Below are 14,785 nucleotides of genomic sequence, written 5' to 3' on the forward strand. Positions count from 1 at the left end.
TTTTCCCATCACAGGTCAAATAAAACAAGACGACACAAATTATACATATTTTATTTAGAAAAAGAATAAATGCAAAGTAAAAACCACAAAAGGATCTAACCAAACGGGATCCCTGAAAGAAATGCTTAATTTAACGGAGCGCTCAATACATATGAGAAAAATCGATAACTGATGGTGAGGTCTTTACTCATATTACATTGCTCTAATAAAGCATGAATCATAATGTTCTAAACCCCCAAATGGAACTGAAGATCTGTGAAGATTTTGCAGGTAGTTCCATTCATGTCTCTGGTCTCACTGCAGGCTGAGGAACTTCCTTTTCTTAGCCGTGTGTGTGTAGGGGTGATGACGCCACTCGACCTCTGCTGTGCTCTCGTTCTCCAGGGTACCTAGCTTGATCATGTACACTAAACAGATAAAGAGACGAACTTGTAACAATAATGCTTCTACAGGTTGGGAGCAATTAAAAGTTTGTGAAATTGAGCTTTTGTTTCTAAAATATATAGTTTAATCGTTAGTCAAAAAACCTTACTTTTTTCATCTACAGTCAGTTAGGTTTAGATACATTTTATCTTGTAATGAATAAAATAATCATTTGTAACTTGCTTTTTACAAATATTTAAATTCATTTTTATCCAACATTAACAGTTTGATGATCTGAAACATTCAAATGTGAAAAAAGCCAGAACAGAAGAAAGTCATAAGGAGGAAATATGTTTTCACAGTACCGTATCCTGTCCCGTAAGACAGAAATAATGACCTTTTTTAGGATTTCCTTCCAGTGATTTAAATGAGGGGCATCACATTTTGTCACCCTGACATGCTGAGGAGGAACTTACTACTACTCAAAGTCATCATTTGTTTTACGTAAGTAGTGATGATAAGGTTACAGCTCAGTATGGTATAAACATGGAGACAGGAGAGCATAATAATTCAATGTGAAAAATACTGAGAAAAATTAAAATAAGAAGGCATTAAGAGTGGATAAATTAATATTTAAACATGACAAGATAAAGCATTTATTAAATTTCAAAAGGAATGGGGTTATATCTAAGAATTTAGTTTCTTCTTTAGTAAGTTAGGAAAATACTATGGCCCACATCCAGCACAGCAGACGGCAATAGTACATCAAAATGTTGGCTGATACTTGCTATAAAACCTGAGAAGAAGAAAAGGCAGTTCCAACTGTGATGTTGAATCAGGGAGAAACTACAACATGCCGGATACCAGCTGTTGAGCTCTGACTTTAGACAGCCCAGCTTTAGAATTTAAGCCAATAAGAAGACGTGGTCCAAGTTACCATGATAACACAAGGAAACCAGAAAAACTTAGAAAGGATGATGACTTTGTGTTGCATCAAACATTTTTGTAAGCAGATTTTTTTATTTAAAAGTTGTAGTTTTGTTCTTATTTATTCTTGATGGAGCTCTGTGAGATGTTCAACACTTGGAAAAAGGTTTTACCTAATTCTAACCTAAGAATTAGGTTAGAATTCCAATCTAATTCTGCTTTAAACGTTTCCACTATTTTTTCCCTCACCCGTCTGCTGGATTCTCTGGACTTTATGATGCTGGTTGTTCTGTAAAGGCTTCACAACCAGCTGCAGCCTTTACAGCACAGTTGAGTTTAGACAGAGGTTCAATTAGACAGAGATGGACTCAAATAAGCTTTCTATGAAGGCACTTTTCAGATTTTTTTTTCAGCACAACGAACTTTGAAAATCATTTTTCATTCTACTTCACAATTAAAATCTACACTGTGTTATTCTGACAAATTAAACTATATAGAATCATGCAGTTGTAAGGTAACAAAATGTGAAAATTTCAGGGAACATGAATACTTTTGCAAGGTACTAAAATGCAAGAGAAAATTTAGCTCTAGTTTAACATTTTGCTGAACTAGTCAGATATTTTATTGAGACCTCAAGACATAGTGTGAAGTTTTAAAGAATGCTGATGTATGTGCTAAGAACCAGCTTACCGGTACAGTTTGCCGTTTCAGCACCAGACTCAGCCATCAATACTTACATTTCATTTCAAACCTGGGTCCTACTTCTGTCAGCTCCACGTTCTTGTGGTCGGTTTTCTTATAGGTGTGATGCCTGAAAGAAAAAAAAAAGTGATTTGTCTATTTATTTATTTGCTTTATTTTATTTTACATAATGTTTTCCACGGCACTGACCTGAAAGAGATAAAGTCCTCCTGGTTGGCGAACGTGATGACACGCCTGCTGTCGTCTTTGGGGACTGGGAACAGATACTTCAAGATATTCGACACCTGCACAAGAACAATTAATTAGTTTTATGGACAAACAAGAGATGCAAGACAATATCCCTAGAGTCTGCGCGGCACACGCTCGGCGCTCACCCTTTTGCCGAGGCGTGAGCTGAAGTTGTGAAAAATGAGGTGGGGGTAGGCCTCAGACATGGTGCCAATGTTGGGAACATCGTGCCTCATCACCACATTGTAGAGCGTGAAATAAGCTGTGGGTCCAAACGGTAGGTGGCAAATAACCAGGCCATCTGTAACCATACAGGAACATCCAGCAGATCCATCAGATGTCAGTCACATAACACAAGTCTCTCTAATAGATGCAGACATGCTCAGTTAAACAAGAAACATGGTGTATTACAGCATCCTGAAAATAGTTCATCTGCTAAACACGTAAACACAGTGTGGGTCGGCCATTGGGCGGTCTGGGATATTTCCCGGTGGCCTGACCCGCTCAGGACAGCTGAGTTAAGGTCGCTCTCAACAATTCCTGCAGACCACTGGAGAAGTTCCTGCCTGGCTGAAACTCCCACAGACTGCAGTTTCGATGTGGAAAAGACAGATCCATCCCGGACCCCTCCTTTCCTGTTCCGAAGCTGTCAGTCACAGCAGTGCAGACACACATCAGGTTCCCAACAGGTGTTATGCTAAGAAGAGTGTGTCTGGAAGCCCTGCCGCAGAAATGTGTGTCGCTCAAAACAACCACATATTAATAGGAAGAGATTCAAATATGACCCACAGGGCAGCTTTATAAATATATGTAATAACTTATTTTTAGCCACGAAAGCCCTGAAAAGTTTTGATGTTTTCTGGCAAATTGACTCAAAATAGGACAGTTTTTGCACCTTTTATCTAAACACGTTTTAATCATATCCCTGAAGCTCTGATGTCACAGTCTGGTTTTCTCTACCAACATCATTTCAGCGTCGCATAACAACCAATCAGTTAAACGCTGGTCAGGATGCACATCAGACACAGAATACATTTACATATTGATGTAAATGTAAAGTACACAACTTTGTTATCTGTAGGTCTTTATAATAAGTATATCAACTAATATAAGGACAGAATTCAGAGTTTCACTAGATGTTTTCATTGTCCATTATTTTGACTAATGGCGTCAAAAATATCCTGTCAATTTATATATTAAAATAAAATGTGCTGTTATATTAATAGCATATTTCATTTCATTTCATTTTCACTTGGTTTAATTAATATTCAAAAAGCTGAACAGATCAGCCATATAGTGTCATCACACATCAAGCATATGATTAAATGTAATGTTTTCTACAGTGACAAAAACCACTGGTTGCGGCCCAGTAACCACAAATGAAATGACTGCACTGAATATGAACTCCAGTCTTACTCCTTAATCTTGGGAAGCATGGACCTCAAAAGCCCACCTGCTTGTAATCAAATGTCTCAGAGTTTTTATGTTGTTCTGAAGGTCAGAATTACAAACAGCACTTCAGCCAAAGTTTCAATATCAGGGAACATTTCTCCAACAGAAGCGATCATAAGCTCATGAGATTGTCTGAATGCTGGTCCAGCTGCACCAGATGATCTCTAAAGTCTCCATAACTCTTCAGCTGGATCTGTGCATTATTCGAAAGATTAGCTATTCAAAAAACATGAATTTCTGTCCCTCCATAACAGATAATTGGGAAGCACCCAAAAAATTTCAGGGGTTGTGTTAACAGGATGCTTTCCATCGCTGACTGTTTTTTGTTTTATTTTAAAACAGTGACAGAAATATCTGAAGGACTTTATTCATAAAACAAACATATGACTATTTTTATAGTCTCTATAAAAGTACACAATCATTAGTTTCAGGTTCACCGGGTTAAAACAACAAGCAGATAGGAACAAAGGCTAATGTCAGCCTGCCTACCTGGCTGTCCTCTGGTTTCATGTATAATGACCAGGTCTGATACGTTGTTGGCTTTACAGGCTCGCACCAGCGCCGCCACCTCATGGTTTCCTCTGTTCATCCGCTGGGCTCCAGGAAACATCAGCTTTACCTCCTACAGACAACATAGAGGCACGTCACTCACTGATCTCTGCAACATTTCACACTTCACAGAAAGCAACTTTCAGTCAGTGAGAAAGTGGTCTGTCAGTCAGTCTTCTGTCAGTATCTGTCCCATCAAACCTCCCAATGCAACACACAGCACCTTGCAAAAGTATTCACCTGCTCAGTTTGAAAGAAAGTATTTCCATGCATATGCCAGGAAATTAAAATGTATTTCAACATTTTGCCAAATTATAAGGACATTTGTGATAAACAAATTCAATTCAGTTTGTTAGTGCCAATTCACAGCAAATGTCATTTCGAGGCTCTTAATCATTTCACTCCAATCACACGCATGCCACCTGATCTCAGTTATCAAACGGTACAGTAAACTCAGTTTGTTGTTCAAAGTAGTTTAGAAAGTTTCTACCTAAAAAAACAGAATTATTGGTGGGATGATGTTCACAGAAACAATCGGAGCCTGAGCGAGCTCAGGGTTTCCTCTCACTTCGGATTTGTCTGATGGACAAAGAGCTGGCTGCTGAAGGCACAACACTATTACTGTTGACAAATCACACCAGTCAAATACACAGCTTTGTCCATATTTTGTCACATGACAAAATATTCCATATTTTATGGATAAATCATACAGATCCATAAATCCACCTTTTACATCTCTCTATAAATAACACGCAATAAACAACTCATCAGTTAATCGAATAATAAGTTGATAAATATATCTATAAACAATTCTGTTTATAGATCATATTCCATTTCAATTATGGTTTTGGTTGTGTGTGGTTTATATCGCCTTTTTATGTGTTATGGTTTGGTTGTCATGTTTTATTTTGGATTTTGAAACTCTTAATATTTTAGCATATTTAAAACAAATTAAAGTTAATTAGTTTATGAGAGGGTGAACTTGCATTATTATGGAATTATCACTATATTACATGAAAATGGTCTCAAAACAACAACATAGTCATTTATCACAATAACACTACTACAGTGATTAATCATGAACAAAGAATATGCTTGACTTTGTCAGCTTAAAATATAAAAATGCAGCTTTTCAGAAAATGTTGACGGAAATGTTGTCTCAAGCCAAATATTTCAGTTTTCATATTCAGGAAGGTTTCATTTAAGTCATTTTGCTTAAACACAATTTAGAAACGTTAACTACAAACTGGTTGTGCTTTAGAAGACGGATAATTCATCATTCCCTCATATTACCTTGTTTTTATCCAAATGTCTGTCGCTGCTTTTTTAAATTTCAACAATTCTTTTGACACTAAGAATTTCTGTGGCCTGGGTGCAGACTTAACCAAAGTGTGGATCAAGGGTGCAAAGGGGGCGGGGCTAAAGACCGGTCCCTAGACTCAGGACACACTACGCACTCGAACCCTTCAGCGGGAGCGCACATCTGAAGCACACAAGAGTGAAACAAGGGTGGAGGTAAGCATTCTAGGACAGTAACCCTCTGTGGGAAAGAGGCTTTAAGGTCAAAATAAGTAATGTGATTAATCTGCATTATGTAATATTAATGTGTTAAAGTTTTTAGATTAATCGTATGCGTTAATGCTGGCTGCCCTAACTATAAATCAACTACAGCGCACAAGGCTTTCACCTCAGCACTGCATGATGGGAATCAGCATGCAGAGCTGCCTGTAGGGAGACGCATACAGTAATGATCACAGTTTGTTTAAATGTGCTCAACATTATCTCATCTGAAACCAGGATCCACATCAGCACCTTGGCAAACATTTTGAGTCTGGAGCTCGGGTCTCTGGACGTGGTCACCATCAGTTTGGGGTCCTCCACTCCAGCCCATTTATACTCGTCGTCCATGTGAGAGCTGACACCTGAACGCAAAAAAAGCAGACGGTTACAGGAGCTTAGCGGGACATGTTGAAGAACACAGCTAACAGCCAACTTGCCTTCTGCGCCTTCGTCATCGTACTCCACCAGCTTTTGCAGCCCCAGGGCTTCTCTGCGGACGTCAGGCGGAAGGGGAGAGTTTTCTGTGGTCAAGAACAAATACCTGCGTTACAGGGAGATTTGTGGTTGGACAGCTCCTCGTGCTAACCACTCATGCAAAATGCACGAGGAAAAGAGCGATCTGTGTTGTCGTGCTGTCTCACTGTCGAGCGCGTCCTTCAGCTTCAGTTTCTTCTCCTCTATCGTTCGCAGCCGGTCTTCCTGGGCCTTCCTGTACAGGTACTCCCGCCTCAGCCTCACCTCTCGACGGAGCTGCCTCACCATCACACAGCAGAAAAACACAGAAAAGCAGTCAGAGCTTCTCAGACTCAAGCCACAAGCTCCTACTAAGTACAAGGTTTTCCCACTTTTCCCACAGTAAAATTTAAACACTTTCAAGGTTAGTTTTCAAAATTTTCCAGCACCACATTTTAGAGACAAAAACAATACTAATGAACGAAAAGAATGTCACTATATTATATCATTTAGTACTGTCTTTAATGTCTTGTAAAAAATATTCCTCATTCTACAGCAAGGACAAAATCAACTAAAATATGATACATTTTTATGTTTTTAAATGTCTATTACATACACTGTATACAACTGACCAGTCTGACAAAAAAACACAAATTAAGAAAAAATACCCCAATCTAATAACTTTGTTGAATACATAAAATGTAAGTCAACCTTGAAATTATTTCAATTACACAGACCAATAAGTCATTAAGACATTATGAACAATCAACATTTATTATATTGAAAAAAATGGTGTTAAGGTAAAAATATCTAAAAATATTCCCACTAAGTTTTCTGACATTTAGCAAATAGAAATAACTTTCATCATTCTAACAGATCTTAAACAAGAAAGTCTGTTGTGATTTCACTTCAGACAGTGACAAATGAATTCAGCATTTATTCCATAATAAATTTCTCTTTTTTCTTGTGATGTGAATAATACATTAATCAACAACTAGACTTTTCCAAACTGCACAGGCACCCTGAACATCAACCAACTAAACCACTTTCATTATTTACACTCTGTGTATTTTACGGTCAGTGCAGTACAACAGTAAATGTAAAAATGTTAGAGCCCAGCCTGGGACAGAAAAGCAGCATTATTAGACTGGGCCTTGTGGACAGGGCAGGAAGTGGTGGGTCAGCTGGGGAGACTCTGCTTCAAAGCAGATCTACCAGTCTGTATTCATTGTCCATTCACTTTAACATAGTGTGAGATAATGTGAGGTTTAGGTAAAAAAAAAAAAAAACTTCTGTTAGGAGGTAAAAAAACAGAAGGTAAGCAGCAACACGGAAAAAGAGATAGAGGCTGTGGTGAAAAGAGCAAGAAGCAAAAAAGCAGAAAACATTCAGAATGGTGAGAACAGATCATAGAAGATGAGGGGAAACGCAGGACAAGTCAGAAACAGATTCAGGATGAAACAAGCAGCATTCCTGCTCAGTTCCTCTCCTGTTTTAACCCAAACTTTATAACTCCACAGGCCATCATAGGGACGTTTTAAATGTTGAGCCTCAGCCCCTTTAAACTTCTGGTCGTGTTTATGGAGAGCTGTATCCTCCTGCTGGCTCCTTATCCTGCCTTCAGCTTTAAACACCAGGGAGGTCACAGACTCGACCAGGTCAAAGCGGAGCCAAAGCGGTGGCCGCCATTATCAAGTCAAACTGCGAAACCTTCCTAATAAAAACTAATATTTTTAACTCACCATGATCCCGGCTGCTAGCTTCCAGGCTACACAAACTCACGTGGGGGAAGGAAGCGCTTCCAAACAACAACTCCCGTCATTCGCTGAAGAACAGCCAATGAGAGCCATCGATACTGACTTTGGCTAGCTTTTCAAAATAAGAGTCTGAAATGAGTATCCGCTAGAAACGCTGTTGTCCTTTTCGCATACATAATAAGTACTTCATTCGTTTTCTAATCTTTAACCTGTAGATCTGAGGTAATGAATCTACTTCAGATCTTCAGAGTGGCTGTATTAAAAAAAAACTGTTTAAAAATAATAAAGAATTTGTTTTAAGGACAAATGCAATAAAATGTCTCTCTGGATTGAAAATGACAAAACGAACCTTTGCCTTGGCTTAGAAAGATGTTTTGAATTCATTGTCCATTCACTTTAACATAGTGTGAGATAATGTGAGGATTAGGTAAAAAAAAAAAAAAAAATCCTTCTGTTAGGAGGAAAAAAAAAACAGAAGGTAAAAAAAAAAACCTTCTGTTAGGAGGTGAAGTACAGTTTGATAATCCTGATCTTACATATTTCATAGCACCCGAGTCCAAATGGGATCTGAACTAAAATCTAGTTTGGATCTGACACCAGAATAAGAATCGCAACAAGCAAGAGAAAAGAAAAGAAGAAAATAAAATAATGCACATAGAAAATGAGGATGTCTCATTCAAAAATTGTGCAAAAAGAAAGGAGTTTTTAAAAAAGGACCAAATACAAAATCTACTGAGACTTTAAGCTGAGTTCCAGTTATCGTCTAATCAGCATGTACAGATAGGAACCTCTGTGTGGTTAGTCATTTCCTGAAGCTTGGCCACCTTTTTCAAGCCTTCTTTTCCGGTAAACATTGCCTTTTTATTTTATTCGATGTGAGGGCAGCTTTGCTCGGTGTTTGGAATATGCATTCTTTACTCCTGATATCCCTTTTGGCAGTAGGTGAGTTTCCAAAAACAAGTGATGCTGATTTAAATCTTAATCAGATGAATTAATGCTAGTTCAGTCGCAGAGCTTTATATCTTTACTGTGCTACGTTTCTGACTGAAACAGCTTGAAGAGTGTATAAAACTTCTTGCAGAGCATTTATAGAAATTGTTTTGTTGTTCAGACCACTTTCTTCACTTTTAGGTAAATAAAAGTTTAGTTTAGTGAATTTTAAAGCTTTTTACAGAATGGTCAAGTTGTTTTGGCTTGGTATATTTCCAAATCTTCATGCAGGTGGGAATGAAGCAGTGTTCTGGCAGAGGCTCATATGCCCCTATGAAGCCCAGCAGCAGAACCTGCTGCGGGTCTGGTGCCGGCAGAGCTCTGCAGAGTGCTGTACAGGCCTCAAATTCAGCAACAGCTCCAAGTTGGCTGATGGAGGCAAACTGAGGGTGACCCAGAACCTGCACTCCTTCACCGTGGAGGTGCTGGAGCCGAGCCCCACAGGTGGGGTTTACTGGTGTGGCCTACTGAGCAGAAACGACACCATCATCAAGCTGGCTGAAGGATATTTTCACAGCTGTAAGTAAAAACAGTGACTTGACAGCCAATGAAGCCCAGCTATGATTGCTGCGTCTGATTTAACTGCTGTCGGTGTTAGTTCCTGTAATAATCATTTTTAAAGGCCTGCTAATTTGGGATGAACCAATCGATTTTTTTCACTTCCAGTAGCGATACAGCGATACTGCAGATACTGAGCCGATACAGAAAAACAGCTGAAAAAGACTTTAAGTGTTTCTTTTTTTAAAACACAGACATAAATGTCCTGATTTACATATTAGTTTGGTAACTTTTTATCACTACTGCACACTGAAACACACATACAGTTTCTAAAGGTGGATCACACATGCAAAAACAATTGCAGTCTGTTCGGTCAGTGCAATACAACAGTAAATGTAAAAATGATAAAGAAAATGAAACTGATGAAAACATTAGGTTGACTACCTTGGTCAAAAATGGATGAATAAACTGCAACAAATCTTCTGTCAAATGGTTCAGAAAGTGCAGGATTTCTAAATAGAATGTAAAATAAATAATAAAGCATGATTTCACACAAAGCATATTGGACTATTCTATGCTGCCCTGTTGGATCAGTCTGACTGACACGATTAAAATGTCTTCAAGTGGTTCTGCCCTTATGAATCAGTCACATATAGTTCCACCAGTTGTTTGCTAATTGCTTCTGGCTAGTCTAAAGGAGCTGGATGGGGCAGTGCTGCTTTGAAAGGTGGAAGCTCTGAAACTTGGAAACTGAGCAGGATTTGTACCTTGAAGGCAGAGCTAGGTCCACCTCGCCATGGAGGTGAAAGAATTTCTTAAATAAACACGAAAGTACTAAGACACCAACAGAAAGTGACTGTGGCAGATTCATACCCACTTTTCTTTGATAGAAGATGCATAAAGTTGATGAAGTGTCCAGTGAGAGCGGTGTTACAGCAGACATGACCACTGTAAGCTGATCTCCATTCATTTGCCTTCACTGCAGCCACAGCTGCTTTCATCTGGAGTTTTACTCGCTGGATGCTGCTGCCTCTGCTGCCCGTAGTGACCATATGTACTCATGTCTGCAACACAAGTAAGCTGTTCCTGTTTTTATTCTTTCATTTTACTGACAATGTGGTTCACTCAGGGGTGGAAATTAACCAGTTACATTCACCTGTGCTACTGTAACCAAGAACAATTTGTCTGTACTTTGTGCTTATAAAAGTTGTTTACAGAGCTTAAACTTTGACCTTTACTTGAGTTTGTTTTGAATGAAATACATTCCTCAGTTACATTTAAAATAATTTCTGCAAATGAATAGAATAATGATAAAGACAACAGAAAAAAACAGCATTTATTTTTCTGCTTCCATGTTGCATCATTTGGAAAACAAAGGAACTTGAAAAACACACTGAATGTAGTTCAAAATCCTCACTGTGATTAAAGGACCCGTTTAGACCTATTAGAAGAACATCAGATTTATTATACAATGTCATCTTACTTTGGTTTATGCTCAATGTTATGACCATGTAAACATTATGAATAATATTTTAACAACTTGCATCGGTTATATCTGGTGCTTGTGATTCTGATCTGTATTGGCGACTAGGAGTTTGGAGTCAGTTATTTGAAAGTATTAGACGGGAACAGTGGACATCTTGGACAGTGATGAAGATCAGAAAGGCCAGATGGCCAGGCTGACAGAAGACAGTGGATGTTTATGTATTTAAAATCACACAGAACTCTCAAATATTCATGATGTGATAAGCTATCAAGTGTTGCATTTTGTCAAATTTTTATTTAACCTCTATTTTACCAGGATAAAAGTAATTAAGATTAAAAATCTCTTTTTCAAGGGAGTCCTGGCTAAGACCCAGCAACAAATGCAACACAGATAAATACAGTTAGAAGAAAACGTCACACTATAAAAAGCAGCTGTCACAGAATCAACCTATAAAACTTTTTGTTTAAATTTAAGAGCACTAAATGAGACGTGTTGCATTTTTATTTATGAAGGTGCTTCTTTATTTAAACAGCTTGAGACCTGCGTGTTCTTATTTCCTTTCTGAAATCCTCAGGCAAAACTTTTTTTCTGCTTGTGAAAAAGCTACTTTTACTTAAAAGTATCATTTTAATGATGTACTTTTTATTTTGGAGTAACATTTTACACTGGTAACTTTACATTTGATCAAACTTTTACTTGGCTACATTATTTTTGTACTCTTTCCCACTCTGGTTTCACAGCAGTCAGACATTTGTACAATCAGAAGCTTGATGTCAGCTTTTATTAAAAACTATCATCAGGATTATGGACTTTAAAACTCTGGAATTATCTTATATTTTATTTGTAAACTTTCATTTCTTTTCCTTCTTTGGTTTTTCCAAGTTTTGACTGGAGAATTCCAGTTAATGTCATTTAGTTGTATGCAATTTGTTTTATAATGAAATAAATGAATTTGATCAAATAAAGTTATTTCTCTTCACAGTAAAAGCAAACCAATGCAAGGTAAGCGACTGCTCATTTCTCACGTAACATTCAAAGCTCTTCCTAGAGTCCAAAAATCTTGAACTGGTTTTTGTTTTCTCTGTTCCTTCCTCAGAAGCAGGATGAGCCATATGAGGAGGAAGCGGCGGGCAGAGCGCTCAGTGTCCCGCACTATGAGAATCCAGACTCTCATAATCAGAGGAATTCATCAGGGATTTAATGCCATCACTCCACATATTTCTACCACCAGCACAAAAAAAGAGAAACAACCCCACAATTTCTTTCTTTTTTTTTTATGAAGAATTAAGTTTGCATTTATTGGACAAACCAAACATAGGCAAACTCACACATAGTGTAAAGATGGAACATGTCATGGAGTGAAAAATAAATGAAGAATTTCATCCCAAAACGTTTTGGATAAACAGCCTCCTGAAACCAGCTTTTCTAAAGTGCATATCATTCTGAGGAATGTTATTACTTTAGTAAACAGTACATAACATAAAAAAAGTCTCTGGATTTCAGCAGGACTGTTTCCATCATTGTGTACCTGATTTTGGAATGAAGCTCCTCATATATATATATATATATATTTACTTTATACATTCTTTTCTTGCTGTACATTTAAGTCTCATGCTTTGCTTGAAACTTTTATCAGCATTTATCCTCAAACAAGAGATGAAAAATAGCACACAGTATTCAGGATAATGCTGCATAGTGTCACCTTTGGAATAAAACAGATTTTTTTTGTAAACCAGCAAATTGGAACCGTTCTGTGTGTGTGTGTGTGTGTGTGTGTGTGTGTGTGTGAGAGAGAAAGAGCCGATATCCATCAGATGTAAAAACACGTCCCAAATTCGAGGCGTTTTCTCCGTCTATTAGAAGCAGGTGAGCTGAGGCTTTCAGACAGAATGACACCATGTGGGGACTAAAGCAGCTCTGGTTTCTCTCCTTAAAGCTGCAGTACATAACTTTTAGAATGTTTTTATTTGTATATATAGTTGTATATTTTATTATATAAAACTATCACCAGTTTGTTTGTTATGAGATAATCTGTAAAGGATGGATCTCATCTACCTCCTCTCCAAGCTACTGTTGCCGTCTGAAGAAATCCACCACTCCTAACCTAAAACAACCAATCAGTCAGGAGGAGGGGCTTAGCGCCGTCAATCAACCACATCTGCTCACTGTTAAAAGTGCTGATGGTGGAGAAAGAACTCACGGTTACAGGAAAACTGTTTTATCTGCTGTCATCGGTGGCTATGCTAACTAGTCCAAGCATTCACAACAAGATATACTATACAACACAGAGTGACTGACAGTGCAAGACCCTCCTCCTGGTTCTGATTGGTTCTTTCTGGTTAGCACAGGAAGAAGACAGAGGAGATCCATCTTTTCACAGATTGTCTAATACTATACTGTCACGACATTGTGGCAGTTTCAACAAATTAGTATGTAACTTTTTCTAAAAGTTACATAGCAGATGAAGTAAACAGCTGACTGTGTTACAGGTGAAAGGTCATAGAAGTAGACAAGCTGTGAGTCACACAGAGCTGCATGATGGGTCTGACTGGACAGTCTGGACACACAAAGCACACCAGGAGAAACCAAGACATTTTTGCAACAAAACATAAACAATAAATAAAGGACACAAGAGAACAACAACAAAAAGACAACCCGGATGTGGGACAATTGTAGAATAATATTCATATCAAACCTTCTACAACCAAAGACACAACTGTAAAGATTCACCCCAATCTGATGACAGGCTTCCAGGATGCAGGACATCCTGGGACATTTAAAGCAGACTGAGCTACATGGTTTACAGTAAGAACACTTGATGGGGACGGCTGCTTGTCTTTCCCTCAGCGGTGACCCTGCTTAAGGCAAACAGAGAACAGTGGAGGAATAAAACCCACACAGAACCTCATCCTGGGTTTAGACTCAACTCAGCGCAATGTGCTTTTATCTTCACTTAGTAGCACAATATTTGTTTTTTGACCATAATCGTGAGATTAGTAGGGGTGCACTGATTGCAGTATACTGGATGATTACTTGTCTTTAAAAGCCTGACCTGCAGATTCTGATGTAGGCCGATATCGTTTTCTTTTTCACTAAACGTAACACTGTAATGTTGAAACGTAGTAAGAAAATCATTCAGTTGTGTCAGGAGGGTCACTATTAACTGAGTGTGTAAATGTGACCTGGTGGGAGGGTCTGTCTGTCAAACCTCTCTCAAAGAAGAATATAAGAGGACATTGGCTGATTAGAAAGCATCAACCAATCACTGACCTCCAAACATGAAAGAAATTGGGACCAATTCCTTGGTGCACCCCTAGTGATTAGAGTACAGCTCTTAGTCTTCTGGTGTGTGTAAGATTGGTTAATTAGTATGACCACAATCATCACAAAACAAAAACCTACAGATAACTGATGTGGCCTTTATGAAATTCAAACAAAAAGATTTGACAAATAAATTTCTGCAAAGCAGTGATGAAAGAACAGCTTAGTGGAGACAAAAGATGATAAAGTGTACAAATCTCCCCAATAAAGATAATCAATGTTTAATCTGATATTTCCCACTGAAACTAACTAAGTTGGAAGAAAAAGGAAGAAAAGGACACGATGGAGTCTTTAAGGAGTCAGTCGTCACTTTGAGCATGCTCACAAGCACTACATCAGCCGCACAAACATTCTGAGGAAATCATGATCCTATTTACAGCAGCTCATTGGGAGTGCATCACAGAGTATCAAAGCAAAGAAAAGCTCAAATCAAAGAAGTACAAAGAGCTTGCCTGTCCTCATACCAGTGATAGTAAGATTCATTACAGTACACATGACT

At 38.2% G+C, this 14,785-nt stretch overlaps 2 protein-coding genes across 2 annotated transcripts; one reads left to right on the forward strand and one right to left on the reverse strand.

Annotated features, from left to right (window-relative positions):
- Positions 1 to 35: 35 nt before the first annotated feature.
- Positions 36 to 8,077, reverse strand: imp4 (IMP U3 small nucleolar ribonucleoprotein 4). The gene is made up of 9 exons (XM_055020504.1): positions 7,977 to 8,077; positions 6,423 to 6,531; positions 6,219 to 6,302; positions 6,034 to 6,143; positions 4,162 to 4,294; positions 2,367 to 2,521; positions 2,182 to 2,276; positions 2,028 to 2,101; positions 36 to 407 (listed from the first exon to the last, which is right to left on the reverse strand). The coding sequence occupies exons 1-9, from the start codon at positions 7,977 to 7,979 to the stop codon at positions 295 to 297; spliced, it is 876 nt and encodes a 291-aa protein (XP_054876479.1). The 5' UTR covers positions 7,980 to 8,077; the 3' UTR covers positions 36 to 294.
- A 793-nt stretch (positions 8,078 to 8,870) lies between these two features.
- On the forward strand, positions 8,871 to 12,677 carry si:ch211-102c2.4 (uncharacterized protein LOC568178 homolog). The gene is made up of 5 exons (XM_055020584.1): positions 8,871 to 8,933; positions 9,213 to 9,500; positions 10,465 to 10,554; positions 11,948 to 11,967; positions 12,062 to 12,677. The coding sequence occupies exons 1-5, from the start codon at positions 8,897 to 8,899 to the stop codon at positions 12,164 to 12,166; spliced, it is 540 nt and encodes a 179-aa protein (XP_054876559.1). The 5' UTR covers positions 8,871 to 8,896; the 3' UTR covers positions 12,167 to 12,677.
- Positions 12,678 to 14,785: the final 2,108 nt, after the last annotated feature.

This window comes from Poeciliopsis prolifica, unplaced genomic scaffold, assembly GCF_027474105.1.
Source record: "Poeciliopsis prolifica strain line A6 unplaced genomic scaffold, Auburn_PproV2 SCAFFOLD068, whole genome shotgun sequence".
Lineage (NCBI taxonomy): Eukaryota > Metazoa > Chordata > Actinopteri > Cyprinodontiformes > Poeciliidae > Poeciliopsis > Poeciliopsis prolifica.

What these genes read in the sequence shown, in the direction of transcription:
- imp4 (XM_055020504.1), bottom strand. An exon ending in GCTGAAGGACGCGCTCGACA is followed by an intron (nt 6,303 to 6,422) that starts GTGAGACAGCAC and finishes TCTTGACCACAG; the next exon opens with AAAACTCTCCCCTTCCGCCT. An exon ending in GAGGACTTTATCTCTTTCAG is followed by an intron (nt 2,102 to 2,181) that starts GTCAGTGCCGTG and finishes TTTTTCTTTCAG; the next exon opens with GCATCACACCTATAAGAAAA.
- si:ch211-102c2.4 (XM_055020584.1), top strand. Translation starts at nt 8,897, where the DNA reads ATGCATTCTTTACTCCTGATATCCCTTTTGGCAGTAG. An exon ending in TGAAGGATATTTTCACAGCT is followed by an intron (nt 9,501 to 10,464) that starts GTAAGTAAAAAC and finishes CCTTCACTGCAG; the next exon opens with CCACAGCTGCTTTCATCTGG. An exon ending in TAAAAGCAAACCAATGCAAG is followed by an intron (nt 11,968 to 12,061) that starts GTAAGCGACTGC and finishes TTCCTTCCTCAG; the next exon opens with AAGCAGGATGAGCCATATGA.